The sequence below is a fragment of the Python bivittatus genome, unplaced genomic scaffold (genome assembly GCF_059951505.1).
Source record: "Python bivittatus isolate LINGU-HERP-01145 unplaced genomic scaffold, Pbiv_v1 ctg000590_np1212, whole genome shotgun sequence".
NCBI lineage: Eukaryota > Metazoa > Chordata > Lepidosauria > Squamata > Pythonidae > Python > Python bivittatus.
The window spans coordinates 18,085,072-18,110,429 of NW_028277086.1; the positions used below are offsets into that span (position 1 = coordinate 18,085,072).

Here is a 25,358-nt window from a genome sequence, read left to right on the forward strand (position 1 = left end):
TGTTGCTTTGATTTATTCTTAGTAATTTCAGCTAAAGCCATTGTAGTTACTTCATCAGTTCTCCCACTTTATCCACATTTTTTTTGTAGGGTGGAACGGAGTTCCAGCGATGACCTGTGTGGCACTATCCATTGTTAAGATGCCAGTATGAAAGACGAGCGTTTATCTGTGAGGCATGTTCTGCTGTTCTCATGTCATGGTTTGTGCCAAACACCAAGCTTTTATCCATTATTTTCTCCTTGTGCTACTATTGATCTTGCCAAGCATAAGCGATTCTTTTGGTCCACCTTGTGCTTGCATTACATATCCACAAATGGTTTGAGTTTCTCCTTCCTAAGCTGAAGGTCAGCTGTCATCAGCCAGCATTGATTGGTTGGTTCTTGCAGCCTACTGTAATGCTAGTACGTGTATTCCTTGCTTAGCGCCAATAGGGACTGGCAGCTTGGTTGTTAAGTGAAGCAGTTGCTAAGTAAAACCATGACTGCTTATGATCTTACTTCAGCTTTCCTTGGCTTTACAGACCTGCAAAGGTTGTAAATGTGCAGGCCGGTCACAAAGTTACTTTTTCATCACTGTTGTAAGTACAAAGGGTAGCTAAATAAGGCAGTTGCTGAGGACTACCTGTAACCATCTCCAAATCTCTAAGGCATCTTTTTTTTCCTTTGCAATGTCCAGCTTTCAGTTATAGATTATCAGTTGATCTTTCTTTCACTGAAATGTCCTTATCTTTGTGATTGTCTCTTATCATTGCCTTCCTCTCTAGTAATAACATTCAGCACATTATCCATCTTTGCCTACACTTGACCCTCCCAAAATAAAACTCAACTTTTTTACCATCAAATATATATTTATAATACATGCATATAAAGTGTCCAAAAAAGTTAAAATATAGTGGGCTGGGGATTGGCCCTTTTTTTTAACAGTATGTTCAAAAGCATTTTAAAAAAAGGAAAGATAGTTGGCAAGGTGTTTGGATTCTCAAAAGGGTGCTACATCAAATTTCTAGTAAGCAAAATGTGTCATTCATTAACCAAGAAATAATATATATTTTATGGCATAAATACGAACCTGGAAAATTAACCCCCTTTTGCTGACAAGTGATGCTTCCCAAATGAAAAACATGGGAGTTTCTCCAAATAAACCTCTAAAACAATACAATATGTTTCTAAAAATAAATATTAATATAAAGAGTAAATTGCTCATAACAAAACATTAATTTCAGAGTATTGTTACTGTTTAATTGAGGCCCATCTTTCTGTTCCAATAATATATTTTCTCTCTCATCCTGATTGTCTCATTTTAAAAAATAGAAATTGAAAGTATTGAGGAATACATTTTAAATAGAATATAATTTCTGTGAAGCATTTAATTCATGTTTTATAGAATTGAGACCTGACATCCATGTTTGCTTAATAATATTCAAACTAAACTTCCATTCATAAAAGGTTATCTCCATTTGATCTATGCCAAATATTAGATCTACCATATTTGAGTTGCAAACATCTGGGTGATCACTAGATGGCAGCAGAGAGAGGCAATCTGCTGTCACCTACTACTTGTCTGGATTTCTGCAATGTAGAAAATGGTAGCTTTGTAATGCACAGAAACACACTCTCTCCTATCTCAAGAATCATCTATTCTCAAGGTAGTTTTAGTTGCTGGGAAAAATGATACGTCCACTACATATTATACCACATAGCCTGGTTCTGACTTACTCACAAGTAATAGTCATACTATGCATGAAATGCAATCCTACTATATTTAGTTAGCAATGTCCATTTGAGTTTAAAGAAACCTTCAAAATGATGCTACTTCATTATTAAAATCAAACCCTTATACTACTAAGTAGGATTGCAAATAGTGTTTTATTCAGGATTCTGTCAGGTAAGTGAGGTATGAAAAATATAGAGTATTCAGAATCTGCGGTGGGTTTTTTTTAAAATCTTGTTTTTTAGGCCTTGATGTCAGTTAACCATCACCAGAGAAATGACAATTTCTGAGAGCAGTCTCCATTTGGACAATCTTGTAGCAGCAGGAATATTAGATATACATGGCCCAAATTGCATTGCAGATTACAGAATCTGGCTTTCTTTGCCATGGCAATACCACATTACTTTCCTCTTTTTTTTTTTTAAGAACTCATGTTATTTACTCATTATGACCTGTAATAGGCTAAAAGTAGGCAGAATCTATACTCCACTACCCTGTCTGTTCCAATATTCCAGAGGAATAATTCCTTTCATGGGCATCCATGGGGTGGAGGGAAAGGGGTCAAATGACAAACTCTGTAAGATGTTGTCACACAAATGCTGTGATTTCCATCAGAAGTCACCCTGCAAGCATGTAATGGCTGTATTTGTGTGATGTCACTGGTCATGTGCCATCACCTGGAGCTATGGCAGCTTGCTGTGGGCTCTGCTGCTGTGCTGTTTTGCAACTGATATCAAATACTTAGTGTTTATTCTTTCTTATCCTTTGTGCTGGGACTCGTTTAGCAGGATGGCAGAGAAGTGATTTACTGTTCAAACATGTCAGTCCCATTAAGTCACACAATACTGTTTTAATGGCAAAAAGTCTTTGCTTTCAACATTTAAGCACAGGTTGTTGGGGTTTTGTTTTTATTAAAACATCAAGATTAAGAAGTCAGTATATTGAAGTATACTTGCAGTAAATAAACTAAATGTTTAAAAAAAATAGTGAACTTTAACCCTGAAGCATGAAAAATGTTCGTCCAGTTTTTCACGTGATTCACTGAACACAGCATGGTAAGATTCAAGCGGAAGGATCAGAGACTGGCATGTTGAGCCAGAAATGTTCTTATTCTTTGTAAAAGTTCTTTCTTTACACTATCAGGTACCAAGGCTGAAAAGTAAGGGGAAAAAAAAGAAGAGCAACATGAAACCATTGTCACACTGCAACAGATTTCAGATACATTATTATAACACCCTCTCTGCCTCTCTCTGTGTATGAGTGTGTGTGCATGTGTGTTTACCGTGTGGCACCATCTGGCCAATGTTGGCAATCCAGGAAACTAAACACAATAGACTCTGGGTAAGACTTGAATGGGATTCAACATTCTTACAGGAAGAAAGCAATGGCAACATCTGAATCGTGCCAAGATAACTACATAGATGTTTTTGTGAAAAAATGAAAGGCACAAGTATAGGATGTGGGATGCCCTACTTGGGAACAGTGCATGTGAAAAAGGTCTAGGAACTGATCAAAAGGTGAGTCAGCAGTATGATGTGATTGCTCGAAAAGCAAATTCAGAGTGCCTGAAAAGAAGCATAGTTATCAGACCAATTGTGCGCACATGTCCCACACGTGTGACAGGTTTGCGCACAGTCCCAAAGAAAGATGTGATTTAAGGAGGTGTCAAAGGGTGCTCCCAACTGCTTGGATTCACTCTGTTATTTTCAACTTGGCTGCATATCCTAGCGTCCAGTTCTTGGCACCATATTTCAGCGTGCAGAAAAGAATAATTGCCTTATGCTATTGGAAGGCACATTCTGGCTGTTACTGAAAACTTCCTAACAATAAGAGATGATGGGCTTGTCATTTGGAAGCTATTAAAACAGGCTGAAGATTTCTGAAGATCTCAGCAAGTTCAACTGTTACTTACAATAAATATCCCTCCAACTAGGGCTGTACTGGTCCCATAGAAATTATTTAAAGTTTTATTCTTAGTTTCTGTCATTACCTTCAGTGGCTGCTCACATTCAAAAGAGTAAGGTATTTTCATAGCAAATCAGCATGTGAAAATATTTCAATGTATAGATCACGGGGGAAAAAAGGCCCTGATAATGCAGTCATTCTTTTTGATGGGACAGCATAAACACTGAAATAAAGCGCGAATGTAAATCTCAGGGCATTGTTGGAGGGCACATGAATCAGCCACTTTCTTGAAGCTATACAAATAAGTCTGGTCAGTGCCTGGAAAGAATTTATCCCAAGAATTCAGTGTATACTTTATGCTCGAGTACCAAAGCAATAGAACCTTATTACCTCTGCCTTTTGGAGTAATTTCTGCCACCAAATCATCAACAGTAACATGTTCTAGCCCTTTCTCTTTGATGACATCTAAACAAGATCAGGACAATCAGACAGGTGTTAAAGTCAGATAGAAGCAGATCGGCTTGTTTTGGTTACAGAAACTGACATAACCCATACCTTTTACACATTAAACTCAATAGCACAAACAAACCTGATCTACAGTATACACTATATACAATAGGGAATTTTTTAAAAAATAAGCGTACTTTGGACTGTAGCCTGAGTTACACACATGCTCTTCTGAAATCCAGATTAGAGCGCTTTCGTGTTTGTCTTCCTTAACTGTTCAGTTGCACAACTCAACTAAACTAGTACTACATTACCTAAGAGTAACACGGTAACCTATATCTAAGATAACCAGAAAACTGAGTTGTACCCTTGTTTGGCAGTAACTATTCTGGTCAATAATTAGACACCATTGTGGTCTGGCTGACATTGCTTTTTTTTTTTTTTAAATCCCTTTCAAAGTAATTGGAATAAAGTAAAGTAATTTAAAATATAGAGACCCAGTTTGATGTAGTGGTTAAGCATCAGACTGGAAGAACATGAGTTCTAGTCCCACCTTAGGTACAAAGCCAGCTGGCTGACCTTGGGCCACTCACTGTCTCAGTCCTAGGAAGTAGGCAGTGGCAAACTGCTTCTGAAAAACCCTGCCAAGAAAATTGCAGGGACTGGTCCAGGCAGTTGCCAGGAGTCAGAAACTGACTTGAAGGAAAATAAAATTGGGATGGGGGAGGAGGAAGAAAGTGTAGATAAAGCAGCTTATTTTGTAGGCTTTGACATGAAGGGAAACTTAATTTCAGAACCTTAGGTACAAAGCCAGCTGGGTGTCCTTGGGCCAGTCATTCTCTCAGTCCTAGTGTCCTAATGTCACGCTAGCTTTACAGCTAACTTAGTGTGTTCTGCAAATATGCCCAATATTTTGCATTAACCTCAGAGCATGTGTTAAAAATACAATGATTCATGCAAAGAAGGCAAAATAGAGGAGAGAAGGGTGCTAACAAATTTTCTAGGCAGGCCAGACTTATCATATATCCTATCTGTACCAAATACAGGAAAAATACACAAGCCTTACAGTACAATGAAAAGCAACTCCACTAAGTCAATGGATCTTAATCCCAGATAAAGCAATGTTGGCTTGCATCTTTAGCTATTCACCCCCTCCCCACTTTTTTGTTGACTTTTTTTGTGCCTTCAAGTCAGTGTTGACTCCTGGCGACTGCCTAGACAAGTCCCTGCAGCTTTCTTGGCAAGATTTTGGAAGTGGTTTGCCATTGCCTGCCTCCTAGGGCTGAGAGAGAGTGACCATCTCAACATCACCCAGCTGGCTTCATGCCTAAGGCGGGCCTAGAACCCGGGTTTCCAGTCCGATAACTTAACTGTTACAGTATGCTAAACTGGCCCCCTAGCTATCCTAAATAGTTGAATATGCTGATGAGGATGCAGTTACTTTAATCTTTGATTATGCTAAAAATGCAAGGGAGAACTTCTGTAAAATCGATGCTAAATTGGTACTGATTTAGGGTGTTGGAGTCATTGTATCTGGCCTTTATAGGTATACAGGTGAAACTCGAAAAATTAGAATATCGTGCAAATGTTCATTTATGTCAGTATGGCAACTCAAAAGGTGAAACCAATATATGAGATAGACGCATTACATGCAAAGCGAGATATGTCAAGCCTTACTTTGGTATAATTGTGATGATTATGGCGTACAGCTTATGAAAACCCCAAATTCACAATCTCAGAAAATTAGAATATTACATGACATCAATAACACAAGGATTGGAAATAGAACAATATCGGACCTCTGCAAAGTATAAGCATGCATATGTACTCAGTACTTGGTTTGGGCCCCTTTTGCAGCAATGACTGCTGCAATGCAGAGTGGCATGGATGCTATCAGCCTGTGGCACTGCTGAGGTGTTATGGAAGACCAGGATGCTTCAATAGCGGCCTTCAGCTCCGCTGCATTGTTCAGTCTCATGTCCCTCATCTTTCTCTTGGCAATGCCCCATAGATTCTCTATGGGGTTCGGTCAGGCGAGTTTGCTGGCCAATCAAGCACAGTAATCCCATGGTCATTGAACCAGGTTTTGGTACTTTTGGCAGTGTGGGCAGGTGCCAAGTCCTGCTGGAAAATGAAGTCAGCATCCCCATAAAGCTCGTCTGCGGAAGGAAGCATGAAGTGCTCCAACAGCTCCTGGTAGACGGCTGCATTGACCCTGAACTTAATGAAGCACAGTGAACCAACACCAGCAGATGACATGGCTCCCCAAATCAACACAGACTGTGGAAACTTCACACTGGACTTCAAGCATCGTGCATGGTGTGCCTCTCCATTCTTCCTCCAGACTCTGGGTCCTTGGTTCCCAAATGAGATGCAAAAGTTGCTCTCATCAGAAAAGAGGACTTTGGACCGCTGGGCAACAGACCAGTTCTTTTTTTCTGTAGCCCAGGTAAGACGCTTCTGACATTGTTTGTTGTTCAGGAGCGGCTTGACAAGAGGAATATGACATTTGAAGCCCATGTCCAGGATCCGTCTGTGTGTGGTGGCTCTTGATGCACTAACTCCAGCCTCAGTCCACTCCTTGTGGAAGTCCCCAACACTTTTGAATGGCCTTTTCCTGACAATCCTCTCCAGGCTGCGGTAATCCCTGCTGCTTGTGCACCTTTTTCTACCACACTTTTCCCTTCCACATAACCTTCTATTGATGGGCTTTGATACAGCACTTTGGGAACATCCAACTTCTTTTGCAATTACCTTTTGGGGCTTTCCCTCCTTATGGAGGGTGTCAATGATGGTTTTCTGCACAACTGTCAGGTCAGCAGTCTTTCCCATGCTTGTCGTTCCTACTGAACCAGCCTGAGCGACCATTTAAAGGCTCAGGAACCCTTTGCAGGTGTTATGGATTCATTAGCTGATTAGAGTGGGACACTTTGAGCCTAGAATATTGAACCTTTTCACACTATTCTAATTTTCTGAGATTGTGAATTTGGGGTTTTCATAAGCTGTACGCCATAATCATCACAATTATACCGAAGTAAGGCTTGGCATATCTCACTTTGCATGTAATGCGTCTATCTCATATATTGGTTTCACCTTTTCAGCTGCCTTACTGACATAAATGAACATTTGCACAATATCCTAATTTTTCGAGTTTCACCTGTATATTCAACAAAAGAAAGAAATTTATGGTTTTTATATGGAATCTTTCCACAGCTCATTAAATTAGCAAAAGATATATATTCAGAATTCTGGAGGCAGGCAAGATATACATGTTCTAAATAAATAATAAATTACATTACCAAAAAATTGGGACATGGGGAATCCAGCTCTATATTAAACTGGATCTCGTGCATGATGCATAAAACAGTTAAAGGGGCGAGGATACAAATGTCATACTTAAATTTAAATAGATAAATAAATACAAATCTAATGGATCATCCTCCAGGACTGAAAGCAGAGGCATTCACTGGAGAGGGTCCATTCATATGGTCAAGGGGGACAAGTGACAAAATGTGAGTTGCTACTTCCTGATGCAAATCACGTCACTAACATACTTGTAACATTTGGACACAAGCACAAAAGTTGGATTAATGTGACACTGCCATCTGAGTTTCATTTTTTTATATTGCAGTTTGTATCAGACACCTTTGACTGAAAGTGCAAGCATGTGAACATATTACCATGAATACTGGATTCATGACTTCATTGTACTAACATATTCACAATCTATTCACAACTGACAATTACCTTTGCAGTGTGCCTTCAGCTGATCTTTCCAACCACATTCAATTAATTTGGCTCTCAATAATTCTTTAAGGCTGTAAAAATAATGGTGTTGGGAATTAGCTAGCACGAAAAATGTCCACACAGGGTCCTAGAAAAACTTAAATAGACTTTTCTTCCTAATCTGATAGCTGACACTCTAGGAATGAATGAATGAATGTTTTTTTTAAATGTACAAATAAAATTTAAACATGCATAAAAAAGATCCAAAATTTAAAATATGAAACTCGTACAAATAATTTAGGTAGCATATATTGGCCCAGTCAGTATGAAAATAAGCTGTGTTAGTTACATTTTATCTCTAAGTAGTTCAAGGCAACTCATTTGATCTCCCACATGTCTTTTTTTTATATTCGCAACAATCTTATTTGGTAGATCAGATCAAATTAAGTCAAATCCAGCTGCAAAGCATAATTTATGGCTTTGTGTGATATGTAAACCTAAATACTATGGCTTGTTCAGCAAGTCATGATTAAAATGAACTATAACTTAGCAGGATGCACGAACCAGATAACAGGCTGGTTTTTATATTGTGCTAAGTTATAATTAAGATAACTGCATGTAAATCACAATAATTGGATTCACACAACCTACTGAACCAATATCAAGCTGTATTATAATTTAGGATAAGATCACTCAATTTATTTTGATATATACTTGTATTTTTTTCAAGTTACATGCAATAATCTATTAACAATATATTATTTCTTGTACATTAGCAGCCAATGTGATTGCCACTCCTTATTCTCTTGGCCTTAGAATGGAAAACAAAGGAGCAATGGACTCATCAAAAAAATCCCATTTTTCTTATGGCCAGAACATTCAAAAGGTTCCTAGATTTGTTCCAACTGAACACTTGATGGAGTCTTGTTCTGATGGAATGTAGCCAACTTACAATGTTCCATTGGAATGTTCTGAATACGGCTGTTTTGCTCAAACTCAGAACAAAACACTTTTTTTTTTGTTTCATGCACATCCTTACTTTTCAACCAGTGAGCAATACCGTTCTACAGCTAGAGCAGAAAATAAAACCCACCTACCGTTCTCGTTCTCCTGTTTCAATTAACTTTTGATTAATAGTTGCTCTCATTTGTGCATCTTTGTTCATTTTTCCCTCCCGAGTGCAAGTAGAACAGATCTATTTAAAAAGAGAGAGAGAAGCAGATGGACTTTTGTGTCATAGAACACTCATTTTCACTCGTTTTTCAGGAGGGTACAGTCTGGAATCCCAGAAACTGAACATACTGCCAACCACATGCCAGAGAATTGACAAGCTTCCTGGTTTTGGTTCCTCCTTAAATCTGCAACTGGTTCTCTATCAATATAATGGAAAGATTGATTAGTATTACTCTGTGTGATCAAGATTTACTGCTGTGATTAAAAACCAAGTTGTTTTCTACATGTATTACATGTTTTTCTTTTTCTTTTCTTCCTTTTTTCTGTTTTCTTCTGCTCTTTGTATTCTTTATTTTCTTTACTTTTGTATAGTACAGCAAATTAAAAAATAAAAATACATCAAACTAAGTTATGGGTATTCTGATCAAGCCATAATGTTCTGTTCTTACATTACGCTAAACCATAAAACTTTTATGGCTTTACAAACCATACCATTTGCATGGCTTGTAAACTAGAATGGTTGATTCATACACCATGTTGGTTAAACCAAATAATTAGTACTATGGCTCACGGTTATTTGTGAACCCAACCATTATCATGTGCTTTGAAAAAGGCAAAGGCTTGATTTCAAGCTAACTTACAAACTATGGCTTGTATGAAAGCCCTTAACTCTAGTTCCAGCTCATGTATGATTAATTCTGTCTTCCTGGCTTCTTCAGTGACTCAAGCAAATGAAGAATCCATCGCAATGGAAGTGGGTCTGGGCCTCTCCTAGCTAGCTTACCAACCTGGATAGTTTACCATAGCATTGGAAACTGGATTCATACAACTTCTATTCTCTGAAACTTCTTCTATGTGGACCAGAAAGTTTAGGAAAATAAAGGTTGGTTTGCTCTAAACAGTTCAAAGGCCTTTAATTAAACTATCGAGAGCCTTCAAGAATTTTTGTCAGGTGTATCTAGAGCAAGGGTAGTTTACTGAAGTCTGCATTAGGAGGGCTTTGAACTCAGTGGATTGGTTCACAACACACCAAACCAAAACAGATTTTATTTAGTTGCAGTTTAGATTGTTATGTGAACCCACCTGTGAGTGTGATTAGTGGGTTGCATAAACATAGCCATAATTCAACAAAATATGATTCAGCATGGTTTGAGCCCCATTTAAAACTGTGAGCTTAGTGTGAACAACAAGAAGGGGCATTTTATCATTTCTGGTGGACTTGTAAAAAAGCAAAAAAAAAAAAAAAATTGGGATGAGATACATATTTTCATACAGCAGATTTTAAAGATTAATATTGAATCAAAACCAGAGACTTTCCTTTTGGGCTTAATGAATAAACAGTTTGAAAAAACATATGGAACTTTGTTTTTATATATGATAACAGCAGTAAGGCTTTTATATGCACAGAGACAGAAAGTTAAGACATTACCTACAGTGGAGGAATGGATGGTGAAGCTGATGGAGTTGGCTGAGATGGCAAAATTGATGGCTTTGATTCAAGATAAGACATGGTATAATTTTAATACAAACTGGAAACCTTTTTTGGACTTTTTGTGGGAAACAGAAAAAAATGAAATTATGTTGTATGGATTTGATGATTAGAAATAATATGGGTTAATGGAAATAATGGAAGTTATATTGTATATTTATGGCAAAAATTTGACGTATATTGCTACATATATCTGTTGCAAGGAGGGTTGGAAGTAAATTCTTTTTTTTTCTTTTGTCTCTTTTCTTTTTTTCTGCACTCTTGATCTTTACTACCCTTTTTTCCAATCTCTCTTTTCTTCTTCTCATTCTTTTTCTTAATATTAGTTCTTGTTAGTTTTTACTGTTCTTTTTTTTTTAATTAATAAAGTTATATAAAAAAACTGTCAGCTTAGCATTCTCCAACCTGGTACCCTCCATACCAGATGTGTTAGGATTTCAATTTGCACTATTTCCCAGTGTGGTTGACGTCTTGCTGGCTAAGCCAAAAACAAACCACATTAGGTTTAGTGTGGTGTGTGTGTGTGTTCAATGGAAGCGGCAAGAAAGGACCTTCATTTTATCAAAGGGGAAAAAAAGAGTCAATGTGATTTAGTGGTTGGATTTGGATCAGGGATTCAAAGGTACCCATAGCCACAGAGGCACACTGGCTCATTCACTACCTTACAGTTGCTGGAAAAATAGAGAACTCTGTATGCCCCCTTGGGCTCCTGAATGAAACAAGTGGAATATAAATCACATAAATAAATAAGTAATTAACGAAAGACTATATTTCAGTGATGTAAACTATTTCAAGAACGATCTCTGACTTCCATGAACCCTTGGTACAGCTCTTCAACCTACAGACCCGCAACTGAAATAAGAGTATCAATATTCTGACTTGGTCTATGTTGGCTTGTCACGTTCCCAACATTAATCTGGTTTTCCAGAAACCTGCAGGGTAGGTATTGGGACTGTGTTCACACAACATGCATAACCTGCTCAGTTAAAAACTCAGCCAATGTATTTTCACATCACACTAAAGCTATTGGGTGGTGATCTTTGCAAAGTCTTCTTGCAGCCTAGTATCCGGTGCAAATCTACCCAGTTGGGTTAGTTTAGGTTTTCCATGTCTTATGCCCGCCCACCAAGAGGGGTTTAGTTCAGCAGCCCAGTTAACCCTGCTGTGCAAATGCAGTTTCTGAGTGATGACTGAATCGAGCACCCAAACAATTATGTTTACTAAATAACACGGGGATCCCCTCTCTGATAACCACCCATTTTGAGTCGTCCATGCTTTGAATTGCACGACCACCAGGTCTGAAAATATATAAGACGATGATGATGCTTCAATTACACGTCTCAAAAAAAAGTCCCGCAATCACTGAAAAGTCAGCTCTGCACGCATCTTAGTTTCTGTTTGGCGAAGGGAGATTGGAAGGGATGGGAAAAGGGGACCAGAATATCAAGCAAACGCAGGGGAGCCGACATCCACACGAGCACAAAAGCCTCCATTAGGTACAATGCCCGCCCCAAACAAACAGGCTACCTCTCCGGCGGGCCACTTCCTTCCTTCGCGTCCTCAACCTCCGAGGGGACCCAGTTCAACGGAGCCTCGAACTCGCCACGCCGCCAACTCTCCCGGGCGCCCAAGACTTCACCCAACTAAAGAGGAGAAGCCTTGCAACCCCCTGCCTCAGTCCTCGCAGAAAGATTTGGGAAGCGTAGTTCTCATCTGCATAGCTTTAACGCCTAGTCGCCCAAGGAAAACTACAACTCCCAGAAGGACGTTTCCTCTCAGCCAGTCCCATGACTCCTTCACGCCGCGTTAGCATAAAACTACCTTTCCCACAATGCTCTTCTGCAGCCATTTATTTATTTATTTTTGGGCCGGAATCATTGGCCGCGCTCGCTAAGTTGGTGCACGTTGACGCCGCAATAATTCCTTCTGACTTTAAATTAGCCATTGAGCACGGGGGAGGGGGGGTATATACTGCAATTATTCCCATTACCTGTTTTATTTGGGATTTACTTAAAAAAAAAACTGCACCTTTGTTTTAGTTATATTTAAAAGTAAACAGAATGCCCAGCTAGGTTGGCTTTGTCTCGTCTTGCAGCAGAGTGGGGTCTGGTTAGTGCCTGGGTGGGAGACCCTAGGGAATCCTAGGCCCTTAGACCACATTATGGAGTTGGGAAAAAAGTCTTAGAAAAAGCAATGATGAAGAATTGATTGCCAAGAAAACACATGGATGTTCCATCGGGAGTTAAGCTTTGTTTTATTTAAAGTGAATGGGAATTAAAGCTTAGTCTCTGATGTTTCCATGTACTTTTCTTGGCAAAAGTTAAAGGGAATGGAACACCTGGGGAGTAAGCAGTGACTTCAAATTGTAGGTGTCCCTTTGAGGATAAAAGTGGCCTTCTGAGGATGTGCTTGCCTACACAGAAGACACTTCCACAGAAGCAAAGTGAAGCCGCCCATCTTAATCCTTGTCGAGGGCACTAATTGAGCACTGTCACTATAACCAAACCTAACAATAAACCCTAAAATTAGGTCTACAGAAAAGAGAGGCTGACCCACTCCACTAAGCCATAACGTGATTTGCTTGATCTTTTCTTCGCATGGCTGTGGATCCAGAGTTTTTTGTTCCTAGACCAGGGTTTAAGGGCTTAGCACGTCATGCGTCCTCAGCCACAAAGCCCATTAAGCCCTAACCAAGACATCACAACTTCACCAACCACAACGACTGGGCTCACTTCATATGCTAAACCAAAGTGGAGAAACCCGTTTTATGACTTATGGGTAACCCAGATATCCATTTCAGGAACTTTCCTACAGTTCTGCCCATTAGACGCAGAAATGGACTCAATAGGATTGCTTTGTCTTAATCAGGATGATGGGGGATCCTTTGCGCTGCGCCCCATCCTGCGCATCCGGCCTTCCCCGGCGAGGGCCACGCGCCGAACTGCGATGCCCCCGCACGAGGCGCCCAGGAGCGCTCCGGAGAGGCTGCCTCCAGCGAGAGGCGCTCCAAAACTACGATTCCCAGCAGCCTCTGCCCTCCTTTCCTACCCAAAATCCTTCGCGGGGGGCACCGCCGCTAAGGCCCCAGCGTTGCGGGCTTTCCCGTGACCAAGACGCCAAAGGCCTGGAGGCCGCGCCAGAAGACTGTCCTCGGCGGCGGCGGCGGCCTGCGGCATGGAGGCGGCGGCCAACTGTTCGTTGCGCGTCAAGCGGCTGCTGCTGGACCCCAGGTTCGAGGGCTACAAGCTTTCGCTGGAGCCGCTGGCCTGCTACCAAGTGGGGCTGGACTCGCGTGAGTGCCGGCGCGGCGCCCCTTTGGCGGCGGGGTGTGGGGCGCGCGGAGGCTCGGGCTGCCTTGGGGAGCCGGGTGTCCCTCTGGATCGGCCTCCCGGTTTGGGGCCCTGCGCGGGGGTGCTGGCTGGGCCGGGGAGCGCTTCCAGACAAGCAGCCGGGAGGATGGAGGCGGGCAGGACGGAGCAGGGAAAGCCGGGGACCCCCAGGCTGAGGAAATAAAAGCAGGGCGGCGAGATCTTGTGTTCTGCTCTGAGTTTTTAAATACCCTTTCCTTCTCTTCACAATCTGCCGAAGAAAGGAGAACATCTCTGGGGAGCTGCCAGATCCCGAAGCCAATTTGGTGACTGTCAGAAGCCTTTAGTATTGGCTCTGCCGCTTTGCCCAGTCTTTTGAGCCGAATTCGACTCCTGGTGACTTCACGGACACAGCGGCATAGCTTTCGTGGCAGCCCTATGGAAGTGGTTTGCCCTTGTCTGGGGCGATTTTTCACCCCCCAATCTCTCCTGCAGCTTTCAGGTCTCCTGTGGGTGCCCCATTTGAGTCCTAAAAAATCAGGTCGGACTCCGCTTAGATCAGGGTTCCCCAAAGTGGTCAGTAGGGACCCCTAAGGGTCGATGGGACTATACAAGAGGTCAATGTTGTTGTTATTCGTAGTACTGTTACTTAAAGGAGTATTTATTAAATTATTTTGATATAATGTTTGGGGGCCGATGAACAATCTGAGAGTTCATGAGGGGGTCGATGACCTGAAGAGTTGGGGGACCCCTGGCTTAGATTTTCAAGATTAGGCAAGATCACTTTGGTACTTTACATAAAAATAAGTTCATTTTTAACTTAGCAGTAGGTACAGACATATAAAATACAATAAAAACGCAGTACAAATACAATATAGAATAAAGCCATCTAAAATACAGTATAGAATAAGACAGCATGAAAATATTGGCGTACACATGTGAATATGAATTTCTTTACTGAATTGTTTATTATATATGCAGATACAAGTAGTCCCCAGTTTAAGAACAAGTTCCATTCCCAAGATCTGTCCTTAAGTTGAATTTATATGTAAGCTGGAACAGAATTATTGTATAATACTGTACAGGAAGTCCCTGGGTTAAGAACACCTAGTTTAAGGACGACCCATAGTTAAGAAAGGTCTGTTGTAGCAAGATTTGAATTAAATATACAATGATTCGAGTTAAATACACAATGGTTCGAGTTCATTACACAATATTACTTATATAGTAGTATTTATTTATTTTTATTTATTTATTACTAAATTTGTATGCTGCCCATCTCCCCCAACGGGTGACTCTGGGCAGCTCATGATTAAAATCAAAAACCCATAAACAATTAAAAATACCCCATATAATAATTAAGATTTATTAATCCATTAAAAATCAGCTATAAAAACAAACCCTATACATAAATACTAAAAACATTCAAGATGGGGGGCAAAGTCAATTACCCCACAAGCCACCTCCACTGGTGCAATCCCCCATCTGGCTCCCAGGCCATTTGGCATACCCAGGATTTCACACTTTCCTGAAGGCCATGAAAGTGGGGGCACACTGTACCTCAGGAGGTAGGTTGTTCCACAGATTGGGGGCCACAGCAGAAAGGCCCTCTTCCTAGATCCCACCAGTCAAAATTCCTTGACTGGTGGGGGTCTGCAACATGCCCCTTCTGCTGGACTGAGTGGGGCAGGCTGATATAACAGGTGTGAGACGGCTCCTCAGATAACCTGGTCCTGTGCCATGAAAGGCTTTAAAGGTGATAACCAACACCTTGAATTGGACCTGGAAGCAAACCAGCAACCAATGCAGCTTGCGTAACACTGGTGTTATATGGGCCCCCCGGGGGCATTCAGAACTACACCACCGCATTCTGCACCAGCTGTAGCTTCCAGATACTCTTCAAGAGTAGCCCCATGTAGAGCACATTGCAGTAAACCAACCAGGAGGTGACCAGGGCATGAGTGACCTTGCGGAGGGCCTCCCGATCAAGGGAGGGGCATTACTACCGCACAACACAAAGTTGCTCAAAGGCCTCCTAGCCATGACTGCCACCTGCTCTTCGAACACTGGACCTGCCTCACTCTTGGCCTCCAACTGAGGACGGATCTGAGCAATTTTATCTGTCAGGTGTTCAGCAAATTCCTCTGCACGGCCCTGTAAATAGTTCTCTGAGCCCTCCCTACCCAGGAGGGACTGAGTGACCTTGAACAGGGCTGCCAGGTAACACACTGAGGATGCAATAAGAACAGAGAAATACTGACATTTCGCCACCCTTACCACCACTAGGTAGGCCTTAATAGTGGCTCTAACCCGTGTTTGGTCAGACTCATCTTTAGTTTTCCATCAACGGCACTCTACACATCTCTTAGCCCTTTTCAGCTCCCTTAACTCCTCTGTAAACCACTGGGAGTGCTGGGAACAATGGGCCAAGAGAGGCCACACAGGCGCGATCCTGTCCAAGGCCCCAGCCACCTCCTTATTCCAGGCTGCAGCCAGGGGCTCCACTGGACCGTGCAGCAAAACCTCAGGAACAACCCCCAGCTCTCTTTGGAACCCTTGCAGGTCCATCAGTCGCCAGGGGTGGACTGTTCGAATAGGTCCCACCTCCCTGTGAAGGGGGTTAGCATAGGAGAATCTCACGGCCACCAGGGAGTGGTCCGACCATGACAGAGGGGATAATATGAAATCCCCCACCGGATCACGCTGCCACTGCTCCAACAAGAAAACCATGTCTGGAGTGTGACCACTGTCCAGAGTCGGGCCATAGATGCCCTGGGATAGGCCCATGGCTGCCATGGTAGCCATGAACTCCCGAGCCACCTTTGAGGCCAACCTAGGGATGGCAGATTAAAATCCCCCAAGACCATAAATCTCGGGAACTTATAATATTTTGCTTCAGTAGGCTCCATTCTTAACTATGGGTTGTCCTTAAACCAGGTGTTCTTAACTGTGGGACTATCTGTACTTTGGTTTTAAATATATAGAGTTTAGTTGTATATTTCTTCTGAATAGTTTCCAAAAAATTATTAAAAAAAACACTAGCACCTGTTTCCTTGTTTGCTTGTAAACTAATCTGGGCTAGTTCATTAAAGCTAGGCTTTAATTTTTGTGTGTGTGTTCTTTCTTTCTTTGAAAGAAAGTTCTTATGAAGTCAAGGGGAAATTTAAATAGGAAAATTGAATTATGTTCTTGGGAACTTGACTATACTCTGATATTTCATTGATATTTTATAATTATATTTATAAACTAAGATTTGATCCACAAGGTGGTGATTTAAGCAAAGGATAATCTTGGATAACATCATTACTGTCTGGTAATGCTGTAGAATTAAGAATGATTGTGAGAGAGAAGCTTGTATGTTGTGTAAATGCTATATAACACCTACCAAGGCTCTGCCTTGGGAACCATTCAAATCTTGTGGGGGGGACCTCATTCCAGAGGGCAGGCGCTACTACAAAGAAGGTGCACTTCCAGGGTCCAGACAGATGGTATTGTTTAACTGAAGGAACCTAGAGTGTGCCAGCCCTGCCAGATGGGATCAGCTGAGCAGATACTGTGGAGACAGGCAGTTCCTCAAGATATAATGGCAAACTAGTTGAACATGGGAGAATAATAATGCTTACAATATAGATAGCTTTTCAGTATTCTGAAAAGTTATGGGACAGAAACAGCATTGGTCGCAGTTTTAGTTGATCTCTGGTGAGAGCGGAATGGGGGTAATGTGTCCATCCTTGCTCTTTTTGACCTCACGGCAGCTTTTGATACCATTGACCATGGTATCCTTTTGGGTCGGCTGCAGGGGTTGGGGCTGGGTGGCACAGTTTTGTGCTGATTCAGCTCTTTCTTCCAAGGCCAATACCAATCGGTGCAGATAGGGAGCGAGAAGTCCAACCCATGGCCCCTACTTTGTGGGGTGCCTCAGAGTTTGGTGCTTTCACTTCTCCTATTTAACATATACATGAAACTGTTGCAGGACTAGGTTATCTGAAGAGCCATCTCGCCCCCCCCCGTTAAATCTGCCCAACCTGCTCGGTCTGGCAGAAGGGGCATATTGCGGACCCCACCAGTCAAGGAATTCTGGCTGGTGGGGTCTAGGAAGAGGGCCTTTTCTGCCATGGCCCCTGCCTTGTGGAAGAACTTACCACCTGAGGTTCAGACTGACCCCACTCTCCTGGCCTTCCGAAAAAGTGTAAAAACATGGCTATCCCAGATGGCCTAGGGCCCTGATGGGGGCTCACATTGCTGGAATTGGCTGGTGGGATGATTGATACTGTCCCCCCCATCATCTTGAATTGTATACTGGCTTTTATAAAATTGTTGCTTGTGATTTTAATTGGGGATATTTATATTTTTATTGTTTTTATTTTCTTGGATTTTAATTGTAAGCCTCCCAGAGTCACCCTCTGGGGGAGATGGGCAGCATATAAATTTAATAATTAATTAATTAATTCTCTTACTTGGTAATCCAGAATCCTACTAATGAAACTTGAATTATTTCTAATTATTCAGCTTGCTGTGTTTATGCATAATAATTGCATGTTTTGTTTCTGAAGAGATTTGTGGCCCTGGTATGAGAAAGTAGGTATGGTACGCTTTTAGATGGAAAGTTTTGAAGGTCTACCACAACTTACACTTTTTCTTCATGTTTTTGAATGCCAAGGAAATGGAAACTATGAAAGCTAACAGGAAAAAAAAGCCTCCTAAAACTTGCCTAAGAATGTAAAGAAAATTTAAGGCAAAGGCAGCAGATGGCACTCTGGTACTACTTCTATTTATCAGACTGGTTTCTGTGTATTTACTTTTGAAGTATCTTGGGCAAAACTTCTAGTACTCTTATTTTAAAAAACAATCAGGAAGCTGTGTTTTGAACAAGACCCCTGAGCAGCTGTCAGTTAAATATCATAATTAGAGCATTTCCTAAGTGATGATGCAGTATCACAGTTTTCCTGTTTCTGTTTCCCCCTTCAGCGGTAGCAGAAGTTAAACTGAGAGATGATCAATACACCCTGGATCACATGCGTGCCTTTGGCATGTATAATTACCTACATCTTGATTCCTGGTACCAAGATAATGTTTATTATGTTGATCAGCTTGGAAGAGTCATGAATTTAAGTGTTACTTTGGTAAGTTCATTATAAAATAAAGATGCTAGTTGTCTGAAGCTGTAGCAGCAAACTGGGCAAATTTTCTTGCAAGTACATGTCCGAGAGCTACATGTGTAATTTTCAGCAAAAATACAATGTTTGGATTCTGCAAGTTCCATTAATTTAAAAGGTTACTGTTCCTTTTTCACTTCCCTCACTTAAGTAATCTCCGCTAATTTGCCTGCCATTTACTGGTGCACGTGCCTTGCTTCATGCTGCCATTCGTCCATGCTGATTGGCGCAAGGGGAGTGCTCAGGAGAACACAGTGGTGAAATGCAGGACAACAGGCCAGAGATCGCAGCCACAGCAATATAATATTTTACTGCTTTGCAGTAGGCAATGTATTTTTGTTTTTATTAAGTATCAATAATGTCAATTTTTTAAATTAGTTTAATTAATTAAGAGATACTAACATAGCCTTTCCCCTTCACTTGCCCCCTTTCCCCAAACATAAATTCTAAAAATCCAAACTCATCCTTTCTTTTTGCCACAGCCATACCTTTTTCATTTTTTCACCATTCTTGCCTCCCAAATCTCAGTTTTCATGATGGGGAAGTTTAAACTTCCTTCCCTGAGCACTGAGGCCCCTCTGAAAGAGGAGATCATGCCAATTATAGATAACTAAATCCCCATTTTCAGAGGCAGATTATTTTCATGTTCTAAATATCACCAAGCTAGCCTTGGCAAGTCCTGATACATGAATATCATTTAATACATGCTTTGTCATATTCTAATAAGAACGGTAATGAAATCAGTGATGTTTTTCATTGTGCCTTGCATGTAAAAAACATTACTTAGTTGTGCTAATTAATAGTATGCAACTCAGTATTATTAATTGAACTGTCCAATATACATTATTACACTCATTCATTTGATAGGGCCTTTTTTTATATACATATTAATCAGATATTGCATTAACGGGTTATATACACTATAATCCTTGCTTACCAACTACTCATTCAGCGCTGTTCAAAGTTGCGACGGCGCTGAACCAGTGGCACTTACAACCGGTCCTCAATGTTCTGGCCATCGCAGAACCCCCACGGTCACATGATCACAATTTGGTTGCTTAGCAACTGGCTCACACTTAAAATGGTTGCAGTGCCCTGCTGTCACGTGATTGCCATTTGCGACCTTTCCTGCTGGCTTCTCACAAGCAAAGTCAATGGGGAAGCCAGCAGGGAAGATCGCTTTATGACTGAATTGCTTAGCGACAGCAATCCTGGTCTCGGTTGCTGTTGTGACCTGAGGACTACCTGTATGTAGTGTTATTCATTATGGTATATGATACATCACTATAATTTGTACTGAACAGCGGACATTTTCACTTTTACCAATTAGATATTTCTATTGTCAGTTTTGCACTTAGGAAGTTACTGCGCTTTTCAGATAATTTACTATTCAGAGTGATGCTTTATCTAACAAAATACTTCTAAAAAAAATCTTAAATTAGGGAAAACCTACTTTTGCAGGCATGGTAATTACTCTAATGAGTTTGTATAACACTCTTGTAATTTCTAATCTCAGTTGAAACTTTCTCCTGCTTATCATGATAGTTTTGCTTCTGGTTATTAAAATGTTTTAATTCCAGAAGCTGTACTTTTTTTCCTTCATATGCAATGCCAACAACATTTTCTCATTTTTGTAATGTATAGTCATTCAAACACGTTTTGTTAGCATATGCAAGCCTTTTCTGTTTTTTCCCCTTTTTAGTATGTAAAAGTAAAATAAATAGAAAATGTCTTTTTAATTGAAGAAAAAAGCAAACTATTTTTTCCTGAACCTATTTGAAATTTGCTTCCTGAAACATACATGTTACTCTTGTCCGTGCATTCATGTGCTGTTATGTGTACAGACACACTTTAGCTGTGGAAGAAATCAGTTCTTTCACTTTTAAATAATTGCACTTAATGCTATTGATTTGATGCAGTTTTTTTCCTTCATTTGTTTCTGCTAAAGACTGGGAAATTACACTTCTGAGTGAGGTGTTGCCCCCAGGTTATCTGTAAACTGCTTTAACAGATGGGTCAGGAAGCCATTCTCAGGGAGTTGGTACCAAAAACCTTCTGTTCCTACTAACAGCTAACTTGATTGTTACCTTGGAGACCATGATGTTGAAAGACTTTTTGATGCCTAAAAACTGGAAGCTGATTTCAAAGATAGATCTTGCTACTTAAGTGACAGTAGAAATAGTCAGGCTGCAAAATTTCTTATCTTCCTCTGTAATCAAGAAGACATTTGAAATATCTAGTATATATTCTGTCTTCTATTTTGGTTCAGAGCTAAAAGCCTAAATAGATCAAACAAAATTCCATTTTGTTCAGTATTTTTTTTTTCAACAATAGCTAGTCAAATATGTCTGGAAGCAAAATGCAAAATTAACAGTCTTCTCTCTTGTTAATGAATAATTATAGATAATCTGGATATTTGTCCAAAAGGCTACAATTTGTAATGTGTAATGCCTCTTCGGTTAAAACTATTTATGCTCCTGTTTTAATCTAAATATGAATAGATATGAGAGAATGTGCAGGTGAATATTAGGAAGGAAGTAGATGTAGCAATGATCGTTACACTAGGTAATAACTAGAAGAGAGGCTATTTTGTTAAAGTATTATTGGATTCAAGATATATATATATATATTTTTTCTTTGAATTTAAGATCAATATTTATAAGGTTATGATAAAAACATGTATGATAATGCTGATGTTTTTATTAGTTGCCTAAACTGAATGGCTAATGTGATATAATGCACAATGTATTCCCAGTTTTTCTAGCTAGCATGATATCTGCCTTGTGCCATCCTAAATTTTGTGGAAAGAAAAAGCTGCTAAACACAGAGTATTTTTATAGATGAGTGTTTGCTAATTTGCTAAACTTAGATGCAAGTGTCTGAACCTTCTAGCTCCTTAACTCTTAGAAGAATATTAGCTGTAGGTGTATAAAAATGATTTGGAACTTAGCTCTTTGGCATAAAAATGAATTGGAACTTAAATCATACATTTATTTATTTAGTCAGACTTGTGGCTCTAGTCTGTAGGTGCCTTACACAATAGTACAGTACAAAACAATCCATTTTAAAACCAAAATAACTGTGAAAACATCAAATATAATTACCGAGTCCCATATTGCCACTGGCTAGTTCAAACACAAAATTTATTCCTAGAAGTTCTGTGGATGTGGAGTTTTTTACATGCCTTCCTGAATATTAATAACAAGAGATTTCTCCTGACTTTGGGAGATAAATTGTTCCAGAGGAAAGGAATCATAGCAGGGAAAATGTATTTTTGTGGCTCCTCCATCTGTTTCTTTTAGGACCAGAACCTCCAGCATGTCCTGTCTGCTTATCCACGTGGGCAGATTCTAGCTGTAAGTGGTCTTGAAATATCCCAGATACAAGCCACATGGAATTTTATAGGTATCACTTGGACTTGGAAGCAAACTGGTAACTAGTCCAGCTTGTTAGCTGGTAGGCAGCTGCATTCTGCACCAGCTGAAATTTCTAAATGGTATTCAGGGGCAGGCCATGTACAGTAAATTGGAGTAGTTCACACAAGAGGTAACAAAGACATGAGTATTCAGTGCATCTCATTCCAGAAGTGGTTGCAATTGATGTAATAGGAGGGGAGGTAATAAGGGGTACCAGCCAAGATGTCCAAAATCCACCTGGCCATGGTTTCCACCTACTGCTGTAATAGGAGCCACAAGTCCAAGAGAACTCCCAGATTTTGAACGTGAACCTTCAGGGGAATACAATCTCAGTCAGAGCCAAAGATGGAGCTATCCTGAATCCGATAACTTCTGGATCAATAGCCATACCCTCTTGTTCAGTATATATTGCTCTTCTAATAGGGAGAATAAGTTTTCTTCCGGCTTGTTGTCATATATAGCGTTGTTTTTGCTTGTTTTCCTGTTGTCTAGAAGACCAAAGACCATCATCACCGTCCATAAAAGACTCATAAAACTATCATGGTGTTTATTCTTTGTTTTTTGAGCTTAACCATGTGCTTGTTTTCTTGCTATGCAGGACACTGCCTTAAAAAAGCCAAGAGAAGTATTTAGGCTTCCTGCAGACTTAATAGCTTGCGATAATCGTCTCTGTGCATCACTACATTTCACATCTTCCACCTGGGTTACCCTTTCAGATGGAACAGGAAGACTATATCTTATTCGAACTGGCAAGCGGGATGATGGTTCTTGTGAAAAGTGGGAAGTAAGTCTTGAGAATTTGTCTTCTGTAGAGAAGCATTAAATAAATTTTGAATGCTGTCTCCTTTCTCAAATGGTTGAGGACGCTTATTAAGGTTACCCCTTCCTATTGCTCATTTGCTTCAGTATAAATGTATTTGCTTCCATATGTGTTCCAAATAGTAAGATAAGTGTTTGCCTCCTTGCTTCTTCCTTAAAAACTGCTAACCCCAGGAAACCTAATTATTATTGTCATTTATTGATATATTTTACAAACTTCTGTTACACACACACCCAAACAGTTCCAGACAATGTACATAAAACCCAATCCCTAAATTAACACTCCTGAACCTCGCTTGAAGATCAATCCAAACAACCCAAATATGAAAACAGTACCAAAACCCAACATCTGTTGGCTGCTTAGTCACTGTTGGAGTATGTACAGATGCCTGCTGTAAAAAAAATGTCTTAATTGCTTTTGAGAATACCCAGAATAAAGGGTCAAGTGCAACTCTGGGGTTCCTATACAGAGTTGTACATGATCAAATATAATGCTAAAATTAAAGTATTAAATGCATCGTACAATTAAATAGAAAACAAAAATATTTCATAACCATTACTTCTAGCAGTAAGAGAACTATGTAAGGTAAAAAAGATCTAATCATTAGTGTTCAGAAATAAATAAAATATGAAAATAAAGACATCAGCTATAAAGGGTTATGGTTCCTAGAAATAAATACATTTTTTTCCTAAAGTAACTGTGAAATATGCCTTTCTGGATAGTTCTGTAATTTAGTTGATTTCTGGAATGAGAATTTTTTTGTTCCAATGGTAGCTTTGCAGATGAATTCATACAGAACGTTAATTATCAATTGAACACCATGTTGACCTAATTGCATTTTGATGGACACTAATCACATCAAAAGTGCTTTTTTTAAGCGTTGAAGATTGCCATATTTCCTAACATTCTCTGAGTAAAGAAATTCTAAATTAAACTTAAGCCATTTCTGAGAGAAAATAATGCAGCATAGAAAGTTAACTATTTCTTCTCCTTGTTTTATATAGCAAAAGATCTAATTGTCAGAATAGTACCTAGCTTTTTGCTACTTTAAAATGTTCTTTAGTGTGTTTTTTATATCATTAATTGTTTTGTTACTCCTAAGAGCAGCTCAGGTTTTTATATCAGTATTATCCTTTTCCTGGAGATTGTGCTAAGAATTGAATTCTGTAATTCAGTCCAGAATTTTGGACATCCTGTAATGCATCCTATCTCAAGAGCTGCACTGATATCTTGTAAGCATATATGAAATTAAACATTTGAAAAGTTTCCAGAGCTTTTTCAATATTTCAGAGTGTTGTTAGTATCTGTTTCCTCATGCACACATTCATAATACAATCTTGGGATTTGATTTGTAAAATATGAACTGGTTTATGAAGAGGTAAACAAACTTCTAACCTGCCCATAGAGCATTTTATGGTAGATTGAGCAATATCTCTGGCAGATTAGTCATTTTCCTGGGTAATTAATGAAGTGTGTTGCGTCCTAGTAAACCAGGGCAGATTAGTGTTCACCATGGTTTGTTGAATAAAGCTGCAATTAGGAGATTTATCCATCATGCTAAGTCAGTCCCTGGGGATAAGCCTTGGTTTGAATGAGCACTGTATTTGGCCTTGGGGTGATATTTTTCCCCTTTGCAGAAGATTTGTGGTGTTAAATGATAGATAGGCAGAATAAGATTTATTGTCTGGGCTCCAGATTTTATGTGTAGGTTACTCTGGATAAGTAATTCAGTTATAAAGATGGAACATAGTTATCATAGTTTGCTTATGTGTCTTCTGGTTAAATGAAATCTATTCATAATGAGGCAATATATTGTTGCCTTGTATTAAATGCTGGAGAAGGACATAGTTTTTACATCAGTTTTGGAAATGCTTGGAGGTACTGGCTGCTTACGGCTCAATTTCATATGTCTTTATAAGGCATCAGTGCAGTGCTTCAGTGAGAAAGAATGCTTGAACAGAGAGAATTATCCATATCTATTAACTGTAGCCAAGCTTTACATCTGACAGTTGGCAGGAACAGTGAAGCTTCTTAAAGCTACTTTCTTATTGCTACTGCTATAAATATTAGCCTCTAAGCATGAAGTACTACTAAAAAAAATAGGAATCTCCTCCCCCCCTTCTATATTTCCTACATAATTATAAGCTACATAATTTAGAATTGCAAAGATAAAATATTGGGATCTTAAATAAAATATTAATGGGACCT

The 25,358-nt window shown here is 39.8% G+C and overlaps 2 protein-coding genes across 2 annotated transcripts in view; one reads left to right on the top strand and one right to left on the bottom strand.

The window, feature by feature from the left end:
• Positions 1 to 896: 896 nt before the first annotated feature.
• ENY2 (ENY2 transcription and export complex 2 subunit) lies at positions 897 to 12,192 on the bottom strand. Its single transcript, XM_007423670.3, has 5 exons — positions 11,978 to 12,192; positions 8,886 to 8,983; positions 7,810 to 7,880; positions 4,006 to 4,080; positions 897 to 2,862 (listed from the first exon to the last, which is right to left on the bottom strand). Exons 2-5 carry the CDS (start codon positions 8,951 to 8,953, stop codon positions 2,786 to 2,788), a joined length of 291 nt encoding a protein of 96 aa, XP_007423732.1. The 5' UTR covers positions 8,954 to 8,983; positions 11,978 to 12,192; the 3' UTR covers positions 897 to 2,785.
• Positions 12,193 to 13,505: 1,313 nt separating this feature from the next.
• The window catches only part of NUDCD1 (NudC domain containing 1), a 36,050-nt gene continuing 24,197 nt past the window's right edge, over positions 13,506 to 25,358 (top strand). Inside the window, exons 1-3 of the mRNA XM_007423669.4 lie at positions 13,506 to 13,742; positions 18,727 to 18,881; positions 22,929 to 23,114. Of these exons, the coding sequence (XP_007423731.1) occupies positions 13,625 to 13,742; positions 18,727 to 18,881; positions 22,929 to 23,114 (459 nt within the window). The 5' untranslated portion in view covers positions 13,506 to 13,624. The remainder of the gene's footprint in view (positions 13,743 to 18,726; positions 18,882 to 22,928; positions 23,115 to 25,358) is intronic.